At 38.6% G+C, this 16,236-nt stretch overlaps 1 protein-coding gene across 6 annotated transcripts in view; it reads left to right on the top strand.

The window, feature by feature from the left end:
• The window catches only part of LOC139763543 (syntaxin-7-like), a 66,654-nt gene that overhangs the window by 30,258 nt on the left and 20,160 nt on the right, over positions 1-16,236 (top strand). For 2 of the 6 annotated variants that reach the window (XM_071689744.1, XM_071689752.1), the window contains exons 8-9: positions 5,307-5,406; positions 6,239-6,741. In XM_071689744.1, coding sequence (XP_071545845.1) covers positions 5,307-5,399 — 93 coding nt within the window. In that variant the 3' untranslated portion in view covers positions 5,400-5,406; positions 6,239-6,741. Of the gene's footprint in view, positions 1-5,306; positions 5,407-6,238; positions 6,742-16,236 lie in introns of those variants that run through there. The other 4 variants (XM_071689760.1, XM_071689767.1, XR_011716191.1 and 1 more) reach the window with 3 other exon arrangements.

The following is a 16,236-nucleotide window of genomic DNA, read 5'->3' as shown; positions in this document are numbered from 1 at the left end:
TCCCTGTAGAAAACATGAATTAAAAGATTGGCGTGCAAAAGAAAATGAGAGTACTGGAAAATCAGTGTGACCATCTTTGATGTACTTTACTTACTATATAAAGTGCTTGGTAATTATGTGGTCACTGGTACATTTTGGTACTCTGAATACGTGGAATATCATCATCCTGATAGTCAGGCTTTTATGAGTGGTAAGAATAAAAATTTCCTTTTGTTTAGGCTCATATTGCTATTTAAACTTAGCCTTTTATTTTGCTTAAAATTGCAGTGTGCAGTATGCATTATTGCCTTTAGTTACATACATGTTTTGAAGTAAGTTGATAATGGAGCACAAATAATTTTTGTATGATTTTTGTTAACATACTCTCAAAAGTTATTCTCTCTCCCTCTGGATGTGTTGCAAACGAAATGTTTAAGGATAGTGTGTGGTGTGGGGTGATGTCATTGTGTACATAACGAAAGGTTAAGAGAGGTGTGTGGTAATAAAAAGATCGTGGTTGAAAGAGCAGAAGATGGTATGCTGAAATGGTTTGGACATATGGAGGGAATTAGTAAGGAACAGTTGACAAAGAAGATATATGTGTCAGAAGTGGATGGGACAAGGAGAACAGGAAGACCAAGTGGAGATGGAAGGATGGAGTGAAAAAGACTTTCAGGGATCGGGGCCTAAGTGTGTAGGAGGGTGAAAGGCATGCACAGGATAGAGTGAATTGGAATAATGTTGTATACTGGGGTTGACATGCTGTTAATGGACTGAACCAGGACATGTGAAATGTCCATGGTAAACCATGAAAAGTCTGTGGGGATGTGGACATGTGAAGCGACTGGGGTAAATCATGGAAAGTTTTGTGGGGCCTGGATGTGGAAAGGGAGCTGTGGTTTCGGTGCATTATTCATGACAGCTAGAGACTGAGTGTGAACGAATGTGGCCTTTGTTGTCTTTTCCTAGTGCTACCTTGTGCACATGTGGGGGGAGGGGGTTGTCATTTCATGTGTGGCGGGGTGGCGACGGGAATGAATAAGGGCAGACAGTATGAATTATGTACATGTGTAAATATGTATATGTCTGTGTGTGTATATATATGTATATGTTGAGATGTATAAGTATGTATATGTGTGTGTGTGGACGTGTATGTATATACATGTGTATGTGGGTGGGTTGGGCCATTCTTTTGTCTGTTTCCTTGCGCTACCTCGCTAACACGGGAGACAGTGACAAAGTATATTAAATAGATAAAATATATATATATATATATATATATATATATATATATATATATATATATATATATATATATATATATATATATCCCTGGGGATAGGGGAGAAGGAATACTTCCCACGTATTCCCTGCGTGTCGTGGAAGGCGACTAGAAGGGGAGGGAGTGGGTGGCTGGAAATCCTCCCCCTCTCGTTTTTTTTTTTTTTTAATTTTCCCAAAGAAGGAACAGAGAAGGGGGCCAGGTGAGGATATTCCCTCAAAGGCCCAGTCCTCTGTTCCTAACACTATCTTGCTAATGCGGGACATGGTGAATAATATGAAAGAAAGATAGATACATATGTATTTTTTTTTCTTTCTTTCTTCTTCATACTATACCTGCATTAGCAAGGTAGCGTTAAGAACAGAGGACTGAGCCTTTGAGGGAAATCCTCATGTGGCCCCCTTCACTGTTTCTTCTTTTGGAAAATCAAAAATGAGAGGGGAGGATTTCCAGCCCCCCACTCCCATATATATATATATTTTTATTTTATTTTTTTTTATTTTGCTTTGTCGCTGTCTCCCGCGTTTGCAAGGTAGCGCAAGGAAACAGACGAAAGAAATAGCCCAACCCACCCCCATACACAATGTATACACACACACACGTCCACACACGCAAATATACATACCTATACATCTCAATGTACACATATATATACATACACAGATTTTTTTTTTTTTTTTTTTTTTTTTTTTTTTTTTTTACCTCGTCGCTGTCTCCCGCGGTTGCGAGGTAGCGCAAGGAAACAGACGAAAGAAATGGCCCAACCCCCCCCATACACATGTACATACACACGTCCACACACGCAAATATACATACCTACACAGCTTTCCATGGCCCACCCCGGACGCTTCACATGCCTTGATTCAATCCACTGACAGCACGTCAACCCCTGTATACCACATCGCTCCAATTCACTCTATTCCTTGCCCTCCTTTCACCCTCCTGCATGTTCAGGCCCCGATCACACAAAATCCTTTTCACTCCATCTTTCCACCTCCAATTTGGTCTCCCTCTTCTCCTCGTTCCCTCCACCTCCGACACATATATCCTCTTGGTCAATCTTTCCTCACTCATTCTCTCCATGTGCCCAAACCATTTCAAAACACCCTCTTCTGCTCTCTCAACCACGCTCTTTTTATTTCCACACATCTCTCTTACCCTTACGATACTTACTCGATCAAACCACCTCACACCACACATTGTCCTCAGACATCTCATTTCCAGCACCTCCATCCTCCTGTGCACAACTCTATCCATAGCCCACGCCTCGCAACCATACAACATTGTTGGAACCACTATTCCTTCAAACATACCCATTTTTGCTTTCCGAGATAATGTTCTCGACTTCCACACATTTTTCAAGGCTCAAAAAATTCGCCCCCTCCCCCACCCTATGATCCACTTCCGCTTCCATGGTTCCATGCGCTGACAGATCCACTCCCAGATATCTAAAACACTTCACTTCCTCCAGTTTTTCTCCATTCAAATTCACCTCCCAATTGACTTGACCCTCAACCCTACTGTACCTAATAACCTTGCTCTTATTCACATTTACTCTTAACTTTCTTCTTTCACACACTTTACCAAACTCCGTCACCAGCTTCTGCAGTTTCTCACATGAATCCGCCACCAGCGCTGTATCATCAGCGAACAACAACTGACTCACTTCCCAAGCTCTCTCATCCCCAACAGACTTCATACTTGCCCCTCTTTCCAAGACTCTTGCATTTACCTCCCTAACAACCCCATCCATAAACAAATTAAACAACCATGGAGACATCACACACCCCTGCCGCAAACCTACATTCACTGAGAACCAATCACTTTCCTCTCTTCCTACACGTACACATGCCTTACATCCTCGATAAAAACTTTTCACTGCTTCTAACAACTTGCCTCCCACACCATATATTCTTAATACCTTCCACAGAGCATCTCTATCAACTCTATCATATGCCTTCTCCAGATCCATAAATGCTACATACAAATCCATTTGCTTTTCTAAGTATTTCTCACATACACTCTTCAAAGCAAACACCTGATCCACACATCCTGTACCACTTCTGAAACCACACTGCTCTTCCCCAATCTGATGCTCTGTACCTGCCTTCACCCTCTCAATCAATACCCTCCCATATAATTTACCAGGAATACTCAACAAACTTATACCTCTGTAATTTGAGCACTCACTCTTATCCCCTTTGCCTTTGTACAATGGCACTATGCACGCATTCCGCCAATCCTCAGGCACCTCACCATGAGTCATACATACATTAAATAACCTTACCAACCAGTCAACAATACAGTCACCCCCTTTTTTAATAAATTCCACTGCAATACCCATGCACACAATTCACACTGTCTGCCCCCATTCACTCCCATCGCCACCTTGCCACACATGGAATACCATACCCCTCCCCCCTCATGTGTGCGAGGTAGCACTAGGAAAAGACAACAAAAGCCCCATTCGTTCACACTCAGTCTCTAGCTGCCACACAATAATGCCCGAAACCACAGCTCCCTTTCCACATCCAGGCGCCACACAACTTTCCATGGTTTACCCCAGACGCTTCACATGCCCTGATTCAATCCACTGACAACACGTCAACCCCGGTATACCACATCGATCCAATTCACTTTATTCCTTGCCCTCCTTTCACCCTCATGCATGTTCAGGCCTCGATCACACAAAATCTTTTTCACTCCATCTTTCCACCTCCAATTTTGTCTCCCACTTCTCCTCGTTCCCTCCACCTCTGACACATATATCCTCTTGGTCAATCTTTCCTCACTCATTCTCTCCATGTGCCCAAACCATTTCAAAACACCCACTTCTGCTCTCTCAACCATGCTCTTTTTATTTCCACACATCTCTCTTGCCCTTACATTACTTACTCGATCAAACCACCTCACACCACACATTGTCCTCAAACATCTCATTTCCAGCACATCCACCCTCATATATATATATATATATATATATATATATATATGAAAAAAGAAACCATTATGTATTATCAACTGTTCTTCATGCATTTTTAAAGTATCTAAGCTATTTAGCAGTTTTAGGTCTTTTGCAAAACAGCTTTTTTTTCTAAAGTTTTTGTTGTTATTATGTATATCATAGTATTTACAGTAAATTCATCAGTTATAAAAAATATGAAGAAAATTAATTTGATGAAAATCACTTTCATCTTGACAAAGAGAACCAGTCTGCTGAAGTTTTCATGTAAAATGTTTTTTATATGCATAGTTACAAAAGGCATACACTAACAATGTACCTTATGTACTAATGTTACAGTTACAGTAGAACTTAGGGACACATAATAATTACAGACAATTTAATCAGAAGTACTCATATGGAGTTTTTTATGTAAAAAAGCTAAGCTTCTAGAATAGTTCCTAAGTAAATTTTGTTGCTAAGATACACTTCTCCCTACTTGTTTTTGTTATTTGGAGAGTTTGCTGTAATTTATCTGATTTTTATTTACAAGTGAAATGTATTTACCCAAGGCCAAACACTTTCAATGCTTGATCCTCAGTGACTCAGACCTTTTAATGACTTGAAAGTGTCCAGGTTTTGTCTTAGTTGAAAGAGGTAAAAAAAATACACCATTGCAGGTTATAGACTTTTGTCCAAGTCTTGAAATTATTGGTGTGTTATTCTTTCTTATCTGTATCTCTGATGCCCACTCCCTCCAGGAACTCCAGTCAAAGGGGTGGCCACGGCAAAAGAGTCTCAGCTTATCCCTGTCCTTGCATGCCTCTCTTGCTTTCACCATTCTTTGCATCCCAGATCTGGACCAAATATTATTATCCAGGTTTTGGATGATGTAGTCCAGTTGTGGATGGATGTAAATTTTCTCCCAAAACCTGAAATAAGTCTCAAACCTGACACTCTCACACACCAAAAAGTTTGGGCTTGGGAGAATACAATACATATGCTTGTTGTGCTAAAGATCATTACAACACCCTTTAAAAGCTACATATGTGGCTGTCTACACAGTTATTTTGATTTAATTGTTCCTTTTTCTTTTTTTTTTAGAACAAAACACGTAGAAAGAAGATTTGCCTGTGTGCTATTGGTATAGTAGTGTTGGCTATTGTTATTGGACTCATTGCCTGGTCTGCATCTTAGAATTCAGGTGAGTTACTGATTTCCCTAGATAGTTATTGATATGTTATGTTATAAGATGAAGACCTTTTCTAAGGTCAGTAGCACAGATTAATCCTTTACACAAAGTCTCACCAAAACCACATGTTCTTATTATGGAAATGAATGTTTTCAGTATAGGTATTTCCTGCGCCAGATCTGAAGGTTGACAAGGGCAGGAATTCTTATTCTGTGGGATCTTGCTAGTTGCTATGCTGCCAGAATATGTTTTCTTTAAAAGATATCAACATATGTTGGGGATTTTTGCCTTCATTTATATACAGAAACACTGCAGCATTTGTGTGAAGCACTCATTGTTGGTTCTTTTTCTTCATTAACATTCCCACTGCATCCACTTATCTACTCCACACTAACCTTCCCATGTGTCTATTATTTGTTGCCTTGTCTTGTTTTGTTTTTGTACTTTTTCATGTTTGATTGTTACCTTAATGTTGCAATAATGTATTCTTTATACTTTTTGGTCACGTTTCTCATACTTGAATGTTAAACCAGCATCACTGATTCTTTGAGGTGTGAAGATATCTGTTGTCCTTATTATTCCTGGGAAATTTATTATTCATATGTTTCTCTTCTGTGGACATGGACTGCATCAGATATTAACATAAATTGTATCTTTTGTATTATATTTCATTGTATCTTTACATCAACAGTATTAGTGGAAGTTGACATTACCATGTGAATTTGAGTGTTTCTAGTTTGTAGTTCCATGCTTTTGTTGTTTTTCCTTCTTCTTTTATGCGGTAAAAAAGAATGTTGCTCTGTTACTATAGAAATGTGTCATAGGCTATATTTTATTGTTTCAGGATAAATCAAAACGAAAGGTGGTTCTCCTTACTCTTACCTGCCTCATGATTGCCCTTGTGATTGGTCTCATTGTGTGGGCTAGCAACTGAGGGGAAGTGGTAAGTGAGTAAAATGTGATTTACCACAAGGTGTTGGTGATGATAAAATGATCTTGTTCTTGTAAGTTTCATTCATCTCTAGGCAAAATATGGAAGGGTTCATCATTGTACATGATTTTCAGTAGCTGAAGATCGCCAGAATTTTGTATTCCTAACCACAGTTTTTCATACTTCATACACATTTTTAAGACCTAGAATCATGAAGGGAAAGAATATCAAGTGCATTAGTAAAGATATATAATCTTGAGTGTAATTTAGAGATTATGCTGACTAATTAGTTGTGTAGAAAATTGAAAAGTTTCCCTCCTATTTAACCCTGCCAGTGCTCTCTCTCTCTCTCTCTCTCTCTCTCTCTCTCTCTCTCTCTCTCTCTCTCTCTCTCTCTCTCTCTCTAAAAGTAAAAAGCCTAAGTTTAAAAAAAAACAAGTGAAAGAAATTATGGCTATATATAGTTTTAGTTTCGGAGCGGATATGGACATCAAGTAGATATGTTTTTGATGTAATATTTAATGGGTCATGAAAGTGAAAGGTATCATGATAAAACGAAAAATGAAAGAGAGCCTAGTGCAGAGGTTTTTGTGTTAACATATTGAGTACTTATACCAGAAATGATGTAATACTGTATATTTGGTTACATTGTTTATACCTGACTGTTAAGCCCTCTGACACTTAATTCATTTATTTATTAAATTAATGTGCACATTTTTTGTATAGTAATGTTTAAGAGTAACAGAAAATGACAAATGTGTGCATAGACGATCATGCACAACTAATAAACGATAAAAAGCACCTGAATACTCGTCTATATCTGTGTAGTAATTGGGCATCCTACTTGTAACTGCTGTAAACTTGTGATTAACCATGTACACTACATCATCTCTCTTTTAAATGCCTTGTAGAGCTCTCATATCCATTCAGTGCAATGTCATGGGTTGCAGTGTCAAAAATAAGCAAAGCTTGTCTTTTTTAGACAGTCCTCAGAAAATACTTGCACCAAACCCCATCCTTCTTATATGAGATGCAATTTCTTTGTGGTTATCATAGTTTTGATATTGTTGAGATCTAATAATTCAGACCATTTATATAGCAACACATTTTTCTTTAGGAAGAGTGTCAAAAATATTGTATTCATTGACAAACAAAGTAAAAGTAAATCAGATTATTATTTACTGATGATTATTAATTTTTTTATTGATGCCTTAGCCTGGTGCTGCTTTTTGTTTTGATTTGGTGGTTTGTGGAGTGACCTTATCTTTCTTTCATATATTATTATTATTATCTTAAAACAGTGATATGACAGGTAATCAAGTTAGTTCATGCATCATATTAACATTCCATATCTTATTTTGGAAACAACTTCTACCATTATCATTGGGATATTGAGAATACTTTTTTATTTATGATTGTAAGTACCTATTTGCACAGTACAAGGAGAGAATTTTACACATGTGTGGCCCCATCTCTTGAACTTTCATTACCATCAAGTAGCTTTTTAAACTTTTGCATGCTGCTTGCATACAGTTTCTTTATACACTTTATTTTGGTCATCCACCACCCTTACACTAAAGTTGCCACAGACATATATACACCATGTCACTACACATCTGGACCTGTGGTCCCTTCTGGTGGATGTGGCCAGCTTTCTATGGAAGCCTCATAGAGAGGGATCTTAGGGTAGGAAAGTAAGGCCACAGTTACAAACACACACACACACACACACACGCGCACTTGATGAATTGTAAGCTGAGTAAATGTAGTTATGTTGGGTTACAGCAAAAGAAGGCCTTGGTATGATTGCCATCTATCAGGAAATAAACTGCAGGAATTTCTACTAGAGATAGACTAGGGAGTTGATATTCCTAACCTGTCACCAGAATCCTACTTTTGGATGACAGAGAAACTAATTCTGCTTGCAAACAATAGAATTGCATTAGAGTTCATGGATAAGCAAATATTTAGCAAGCTGTTTACATCTTATACAAGTCCAAAAGTGGAGTGTCCTTTTCTAGTTTGGTCGCCACATCTAAAGAAACACGAAGAGCTATTCGAGATAGTCCAGTGAAAAGCAACAAAGATGGTGTCACAGTTAAGAGAATTTAGTTACAGGGAAAGTAAGAGGCCTTGAATTTGTGCACCTTGGAAGAAAGGAGTCGGGGTTAATCTGATCACAACCCATACATAGTTAAAATGGATTGATGATGTAGACAATTAGTAGTTCTTTGAGAGATGTAGGGATAGAACAGGCAAAGGACTTGTAGATTAAACAGCAGATTAAGGAAAAATGTGAAGAATGAAATAATGAAGACATGGTTAAAGCAGACAGCATGCAGAAATTTAAGAAGTTGTATAGCTTTGGAGAATGTTTAAGTGTAAAACTCCATTCCTGGACAGTACAAATAAGTAATTACATGCATACTGGCATGCATGCATTCAGGAGAATTGTTAAGAAAGCAAACTGTCTTTTGACAAATATTAGAATCATATTTATTCCTTTAACTTTCACAAACAAAAATTTCTACCATATGATCAGAATCTACTAATGAAGATCTCCACATTGAAAATTCTCACAACAGTGTCTAGGTATGATGTGGGTAGACTTAGGGAGAAAGACACATATGGGTGCCAAATGGTTCCACAGGAAAACCACTTTGTTACCAAGAGGAGATGATGGGGGAGGGAAATGTGCAGTTTGTATTGATGATGCCACATTTCTGTCTTTATAAATATCTAAGGGGCCTGGTAGTGGGTAGATAGCTATGGTTTCAATGCATAACACATGACAGCTAGAGAATGGGTGTTAGCGGATGCAGCATTTCTTTTTCTGTTCCTGGCACTACCTTATCGACATGGGAAGTGGCAATCAAGTATGAAAAGAATAAATGTTACTGATAAGGTATATTTATAGATTATTTTTTCATGAACTGATAACTGCAGAATCTGGTTGCCTGAGTTTGGGAGAGTGTGTGAAAGGAAGAAGTTGAAAACTGATATGAATAGAGGTAAGGAATGAGCTTTAGCAGGGGAGAGAGACAGGCTGGTTTAGAAAGTGAACCTGTGGGAAGTAAAGTGATTTAGATCCCAAGCATTAGAAATTTTAGCAGATGTTAGGAGCTGAAGTGAACAATAGGGTGCACCAAGGAAAAGTCCTTGGTGCATTGAAGATAGTGTCAGGTCACAGGTCACTGCCTATGAAGGAAAAGATGGGTATGTTTTATGGTTTAGTAGTCTTGATAGTATCCTTAGGATGCAATCCGAGGGATGGAAAAGTACGGAAGAGATTGGATGTGTTGGAAATAGAATGCTTTTTGACAGCATATGGTGTAAAGAGGGTTGACTGAATCAGAAATAAGAGAATGAGGGACATGTGGTAATAAGAATTTTATGGTTGAGAGAGGTGAAAGAGTGTGCTGAAATGGTTTGGACATGTGGAAAGGTTGAGTGAAGAGAAGCTGACTAATAGGGTATATGTGTCAGAAATGGAGAGAACATGGAGGAATGGAGAATGGTGTGAAATATGCTTAGATTTACTGGAGCCTGAACATGAATGAGTGTGTGAGGTGTGCATGTAATAAAGCAAATTGGGGCATTGTAGTATACAAGGGATGACATGCTGTCAGTGGGCTGAACCAGGGCATATGAAGTAGTATAGGGAGACCAGGGAAAGGTCTGTGGGGCATAACTTTGGATAGAGGGTACTAGTTTCAGTGCATCAGAGTAGAAAGTGGATGTGAGCAGATAAGACTGTTCTACATCTCTTCTTGCCACTACCTTTCAAATGTGGGAATGGCAAACAAGTATGAAAGAAATAATGAAAAATTTGTGACTGAATACAGATTAATACTTGTATCATCATTATGTAAGGTGTGAAAAATAACTATAGGAGGGGAGACTTTTCAGCCCACACCTTAGTTGCCTTTAGTGATGTAAATGAGATATGTGAGTTGTACTTTCTCCCTTTTTGCCAAGGATGATTAGTAAACTGTGTAACCCCTGGACCACTTTTAAGGGACTTTTGTAGCTATGAGGCTATGGTACATGTTGGAATAGCATAAGGTAAGCTGCTCTGGGGCAAATAGGTCCTCGATGATTCTGTACTCCTTTCCATTTGCTGATGATGATACAGCCTCATCAGAAGTGACTTCCAACTCACTGTGTTAGTGCTTGCATATGTAAAGGCTCTGGTTTCAATACATTTTCCTTGACTGAGTCATACATCACTACACTTTTATGGCCTCTGGTCCCTCCTGGTGGATGTGGCTTGCTTCCTGAGTGCTATAGGAGTTTCATAGAGATAGAAGCAACTCCTGAAGTAGGAAGGAAATAATTAATTGATGCAATTTCCTTTTGTTCCTAAAGCTTCCTCTGAATAAGGAGAGAAATCTTCCCTCCAGCTTTACTTTTCCAAAAGAAGGAACAGAGAAGGGGTCCAAGTGAGGTTATTCCTTCAAAGGCCCAGTCCTCTGTTCTTAAAGCTACCTAGCAAATGTGGGAAATGGCGAGTGTGTATGAAAAAAAGAAAAGTATGATTTATTTATTTATCATACTTTGTCGCTGTCTCCCGCGTTAGCGAGGTAGTGCCAGGAAACAGACAAAGAAAGAATGGCCCATCCACTCATATACACATATATATACTTAAATGCACATATACATATTAGCATATACACATATTAACATATACATATATATACTTATGTACATATTCATACTTGCTTGCCTTCATCCTTTCCTGGCCCCACCCTGTCCCACAGGAAACAGCAGAAGTGAGTCATAGGGTGGGGGAGTGTGTGAAGATTCTGGAAGTGATGAAGAATGTGTGGAAAGAGAAAACATTATCTCGGAGGGCAAAAATGGGTATGTTTGAAGGAATCATAGTCCCAACGATATTATATGGTTGCAAGGCATGGGCTATAGGTAGGGTTGTACAGAGGAGGGTGGATGTGGTGGAAATGTTTGAGGACAGTATGTATGTGGTGTGGGAATGAGTAAGGAAAGTTTGACAGATAAGATATATGTGTTAGAGGTGGAGGGAACAAGAAGCAGGAGATCAGATTAAAGGCGGAAGGATGGAGTGAAAAAGATTTTAAGTGATTGGGGCCTGAACATGCATGTGAGGAATAGAGTGAATTGGAATGATGTGGTATACCGGGGTCGATGTGCTGTCAATGGGCTGAACCAGGACATGTAAAATGTATGGGGTAAACCATGGAAAGGTTTGTGGGGCCCGGATGTGGGTAGGGAGTTGTGGTTTCGATGCACTACACATGACAGCTAGAGACTGAGTGTGAATGAATGTGGCCTTTTTTGTCTGTTTTCCATCCACTACCTCTCTTATGCAGAGGTAGACGATGCTGTTTCCTGTGGGGTGGGGTGGTGCTGGGAATGGACAAAGGCATACAAGTATGAATATGTACATGGGTAGATATATGTATATGGCTGTGTATGTATATATGTTATGTATATTTATGTTTGGGGTTATAACTGAGGACCCCTTATCAAAGGGATCCTGCAACTTCAAGGCTGCTGTAGCCATACAATCATTAGTAGGTACAGGGTGGACTCCTTTGAAGTGAGAGGTTTACAAGACTGTGCTATATTTTGTCAACTGACAATGACACAGCATTAGAAAAGATGACCACTTCATTCACCGTATATCTTCAAGCAGAAAGAGTCTGGTAACATATATGGGCTTCCATGGTCCCTTGGTTATCCTTAGTGGCTGTGAATCCACAAGTCATCTTAGGATTAGACACACATGGGTTTGAATCCTCAGCATGGCTTTCGGCTTACATTGAACCCAGGTGTTCATTTTCCCCTCAAGGTTGGTAAGTAAATGGGTACCTGGCCTAGGCTAGTGTGTGTGTGTGTGTGTGTGTTTGTGTGTGCATAAGAGGAAAGATATGGTACAAATAATCAGAGTTAAGAGATGAGGCAACACAAACATAAAACTCTTTCCCCATAATACACAAGTAGTTATCATGCACACACACACACACACACACTTGATCAACATTTCCAGCATTAGCGAACTAGTGCCAGGAACAGGCAAAATAAGATATCCAATCTTTAGCTGTCATATATATGTATATGTTATTATACTTAATTGCTGTTTCCTGCATCAGCAAGTTTGTGCCAGGAAACAGACGAAGAATGGCCTATCCTCTCTTAGACACATATATATACTTAAGTGCCCATACACACACACATATACATACCTATACATATCAACATATACATACACATACATACACATGTACATATTAATACTTGCTTGCCTTCATCCATACCTGTTGCTACCCTGCCACACGAGAAATAACATCCCTCCCCACCCTCCTTCAGTGAGGTAGCGCCAGGAAAAGACGGAAAAGGCCACATTCGTTCACACTCCGTCTCTTGCTGTCTTGCGTAATGAACCAAAACCACAGCTCCCTATCCACATCCAGGCCCCACAGACCTTTCCATGGTTTACCCTAGATGCTTCACATACCCTGTGTTGTAGAAGGCGATTAAAAGGGGTGGGAGTTGGGGGGCTGGAAATCCTCCCCTCTAGTTTTTACTTTTCCAACAGAAGGAACAGAGAAGGGGGCAAAGTGAGGATTTTCCCTCCAAAGCTCAGTCCTCTGTTCTTGACACTACCTTGTTAACTTGGGAATTGGCAAATATGTATGAAAAAAAAATGCACATATATCCTAGCCTGAGCCAGGTACCCATTTTATCGACAAACTCTAAGGGGTGGGTAAACAGCTGGGTTCACTATGGACCAACTGCCGTAATCAGGATTCGAACTTATGTGCTCGACTATGGGTGCCCTGCAAATGTTTCAAGGTCAGGAACACTAACCACTACATTTCACATGCTCGTGCCCATCCCAAAATGATTCATACCGTCAATACTACTGCCATAAAAAAGATGCTGAGCACTTGTTATTCGACTGCCCTGCACTCTTCATATAGACATGCACACAAAATTGCAACACTATATAACCTCTGGTTCTGGCTGGTGGACGTAGCCACCTTCCTTAGTACTGCAGGAGCCTCATAAGCATAGAAGGGACCGCTGGGCAGGAAGTAAGTAATTGCAACTGAGAAGTCTTCATTCGCACAGTTGTACCATCATCAGTGGATGGAAAGGAATGCAGTCTCATTAGGGAGCTTGTCACCCAAGAGGAGTTCATCATTTCTTTGCCCCTGATTGGAGCATATCCTTGAAGGTGCAGAAGTCGCATAAAAATGGTCCTAGAGCTGAATGATCGATTCAAACTTTAACACATGCACACCCACACACAACCATTTTCTCTCACCTATTTGTAAGAAACTTGTGGTGAGAAATTGTGAAGGAGTTAAGTTAGGGTTTGACAGTATTGTCATTAGGTTGTCATTTTACTCGTTGAGATGAAACTGAAAAGAATGTTCGCTGATTTGTCTGGTGATATTATTATTATTATTATTATTATTATTATTATTATTATTATTATTATCATTATTATTATTACTATCATTATTATTGTTGTTATTATTATTATATTATTGTTATTATATTATTGTTATTATATAGGGGAAGAGCAGTGTGGTTTCAGAAGTGGTAGAGGATGTGTGGATCAGGTGTTTGGTTCGAAGAATGTATATGAGAAATACTTAGAAAAGCAAATGGATTCGTATGTAGCATTTATGGATCTGGAGATGGCATATGGTAGAGTTGATAGAGATGCTCTGTGGAAGGTATTAAGAATATATGGTGTGGGAGTTAAGTTGTTAGAAGCAGTGAAAAGTTTGTATCGAGGATGTAAGGCATGTGTACGAGTAGGAAGAGAGGAAAGTGATTGGTTCTTAGTGAATGTCGGTTTGCGGCAGGGGTGCGTGATGTCTCCATGGTTGTTTAATTTGTTTATGGATGGGGTTGTTAGGGAGGTGAAAGCAAGAGTTTTGGAGAGAGGGGCAAGTATGCAGTTGGTTGTGGATGAGAGAGCTTGGGAAGTGAGTCAGTTGTTGTTCGCTGATGATACAGCGCTGGTGGCTGATTCCGGTGAGAAACTGCAGTAACTGGTGACTGAGTTTGGTAAAATGTGTGAAAGAAGAAAGCTGAGAGTAAATGTGAATAAGAGCAAGGTTATTAGGTACATTAGGATTGATGGACAAGTCAGAAGCAAATTAAGATTAAAGGGTTAACTCCCTGGAAAAAAAAGATTTTCACAAGATCTGCAGTTTATATTTCAGAAAATGACATCATTTAGTCAGCAGAAAATATATGTATTTGTGATCATATTTAAAACTATCTCCTTGGTTTCTTTTTATTTCATTGTATGAACTGTGTTGTATACACTGATGATATTTTCAGTATGTGGATTGGTGTCAGTATAGTTTAATAACCATATTTGCATATAGTTTTTAGCTAGAGTTAAAAGTAGATAAAGGTATAGATCAAGAATGCAATTGACTGAGATAAATCTGTTAGGTTTGTTGCAGAATAAAAAACATTCCCCATTTGAAAAGCTGTATCATTGATGTTCTTTGTACAGAGTAGACTCCCAGGTACAAAGTGTTAATACACGTGTGGGTCATAATTGGAGGTCCGATCTTCATGGAGGAGTTGAATGCTGATGATTTGTATCCTTGGTGACATGTATCATTGTGGTCTCATTCAAATACTGAATGAAAATTGTTCCCTTGGTGACATATGTTCCATTGTGTCCATTCTGTTTTACTACATTCATTCCTTTGGGATATGTGAGTCAAATTTGCAGGGCATCAACTTATGAAATATTGAAGTGCATCAGTATTAAAAGTTTAATCCTTACCATTTTATTTTGTAGAAATAATCATCTCTTTTCTATACATCTTATTTTATACATTCGTGAGACAGTGGCTTAAAGGAAAAGTAATTTTATAAAGCTGAGGGTGCTAAAGTGTTAGAGAATTTGAGATATGTTAAACAAATGCTAAGATGATGAAAACAACATTTGCTTGATTTAAGCACCAGGAAAGAACTGTGGATGAATGGTTAAGATAGAATTTAGTCTCCCCCCCACCCACCCACCCACACACACACACACACACACACACACACACAAAAAAAAAAAAAAAATGAAGAGTTTGATAACAGGTATCTGAAATGAAGAATATGATTGGATGAAAAGGACATAGAACACAAGTTTAGTCTTTTGATGGTAGAGTCAGCAAGAATAGTGGAATAGAGGCCCAGGTATTATGAAGTGATGAAATAGAGGCATGTTGATGGAATTTTTTTTTAAGAGCTTTGAAATAAATCCAACAGGTGTAAGAGTAGCAAAATGTGTATGAATTTGTGGTAGAACCCACATTGTAATATGCATGTAAAATATGATTACTCCTAAGCAGAATGCATAGTATATTATAAGTAGTTTTGATGAATTTCATAGCAGCTGTTGTGGAAGAGGAGGGTAAGATTAAGAAATATGATTATGGGAAAATAAATACCTACAGGAGAAGAGTTAAGAAATAATAGGAGCATTGAGCCAGTGTAGATGCATGACCATAAAAGTATGGTTGATGAAATGTGCATTTTTGAACAAGTGTAGGCTTGTGAATAGAGTTACTGTAAACAAAATTTTTTGAAGTTGGTGTGCTTAGAAATTGAGTTAAACTGGAAATGAAGAGGAAGAATATGGAGTCAGGGTGTAAATGGGAAAGAGTATTGCATGTCTCTAGAAATCTTTAGAAAGATGCAGAAATAGTGATGCTTAGTGGTTTAGTTTGACATGTGGAATATATTGGATTTAATAAACGAGGATCATTAAGTTGCATCCCATGAGAGTACATTTTTTTTTTTTTTTTTCACAGTCTTTAAATGTGATCACTTTTATGTAATACAAAGATTTGTCTTCAGGTAAACCATAATCAAGTCAATTGGGTTTCCCACATAGGGGA

Source organism: Panulirus ornatus, chromosome 3 (genome assembly GCF_036320965.1).
Source record: "Panulirus ornatus isolate Po-2019 chromosome 3, ASM3632096v1, whole genome shotgun sequence".
NCBI lineage: Eukaryota > Metazoa > Arthropoda > Malacostraca > Decapoda > Palinuridae > Panulirus > Panulirus ornatus.
The sequence above is the reverse complement of the archived record's forward strand: the minus strand, read 5'-3'. Positions and strand labels throughout refer to the sequence as shown.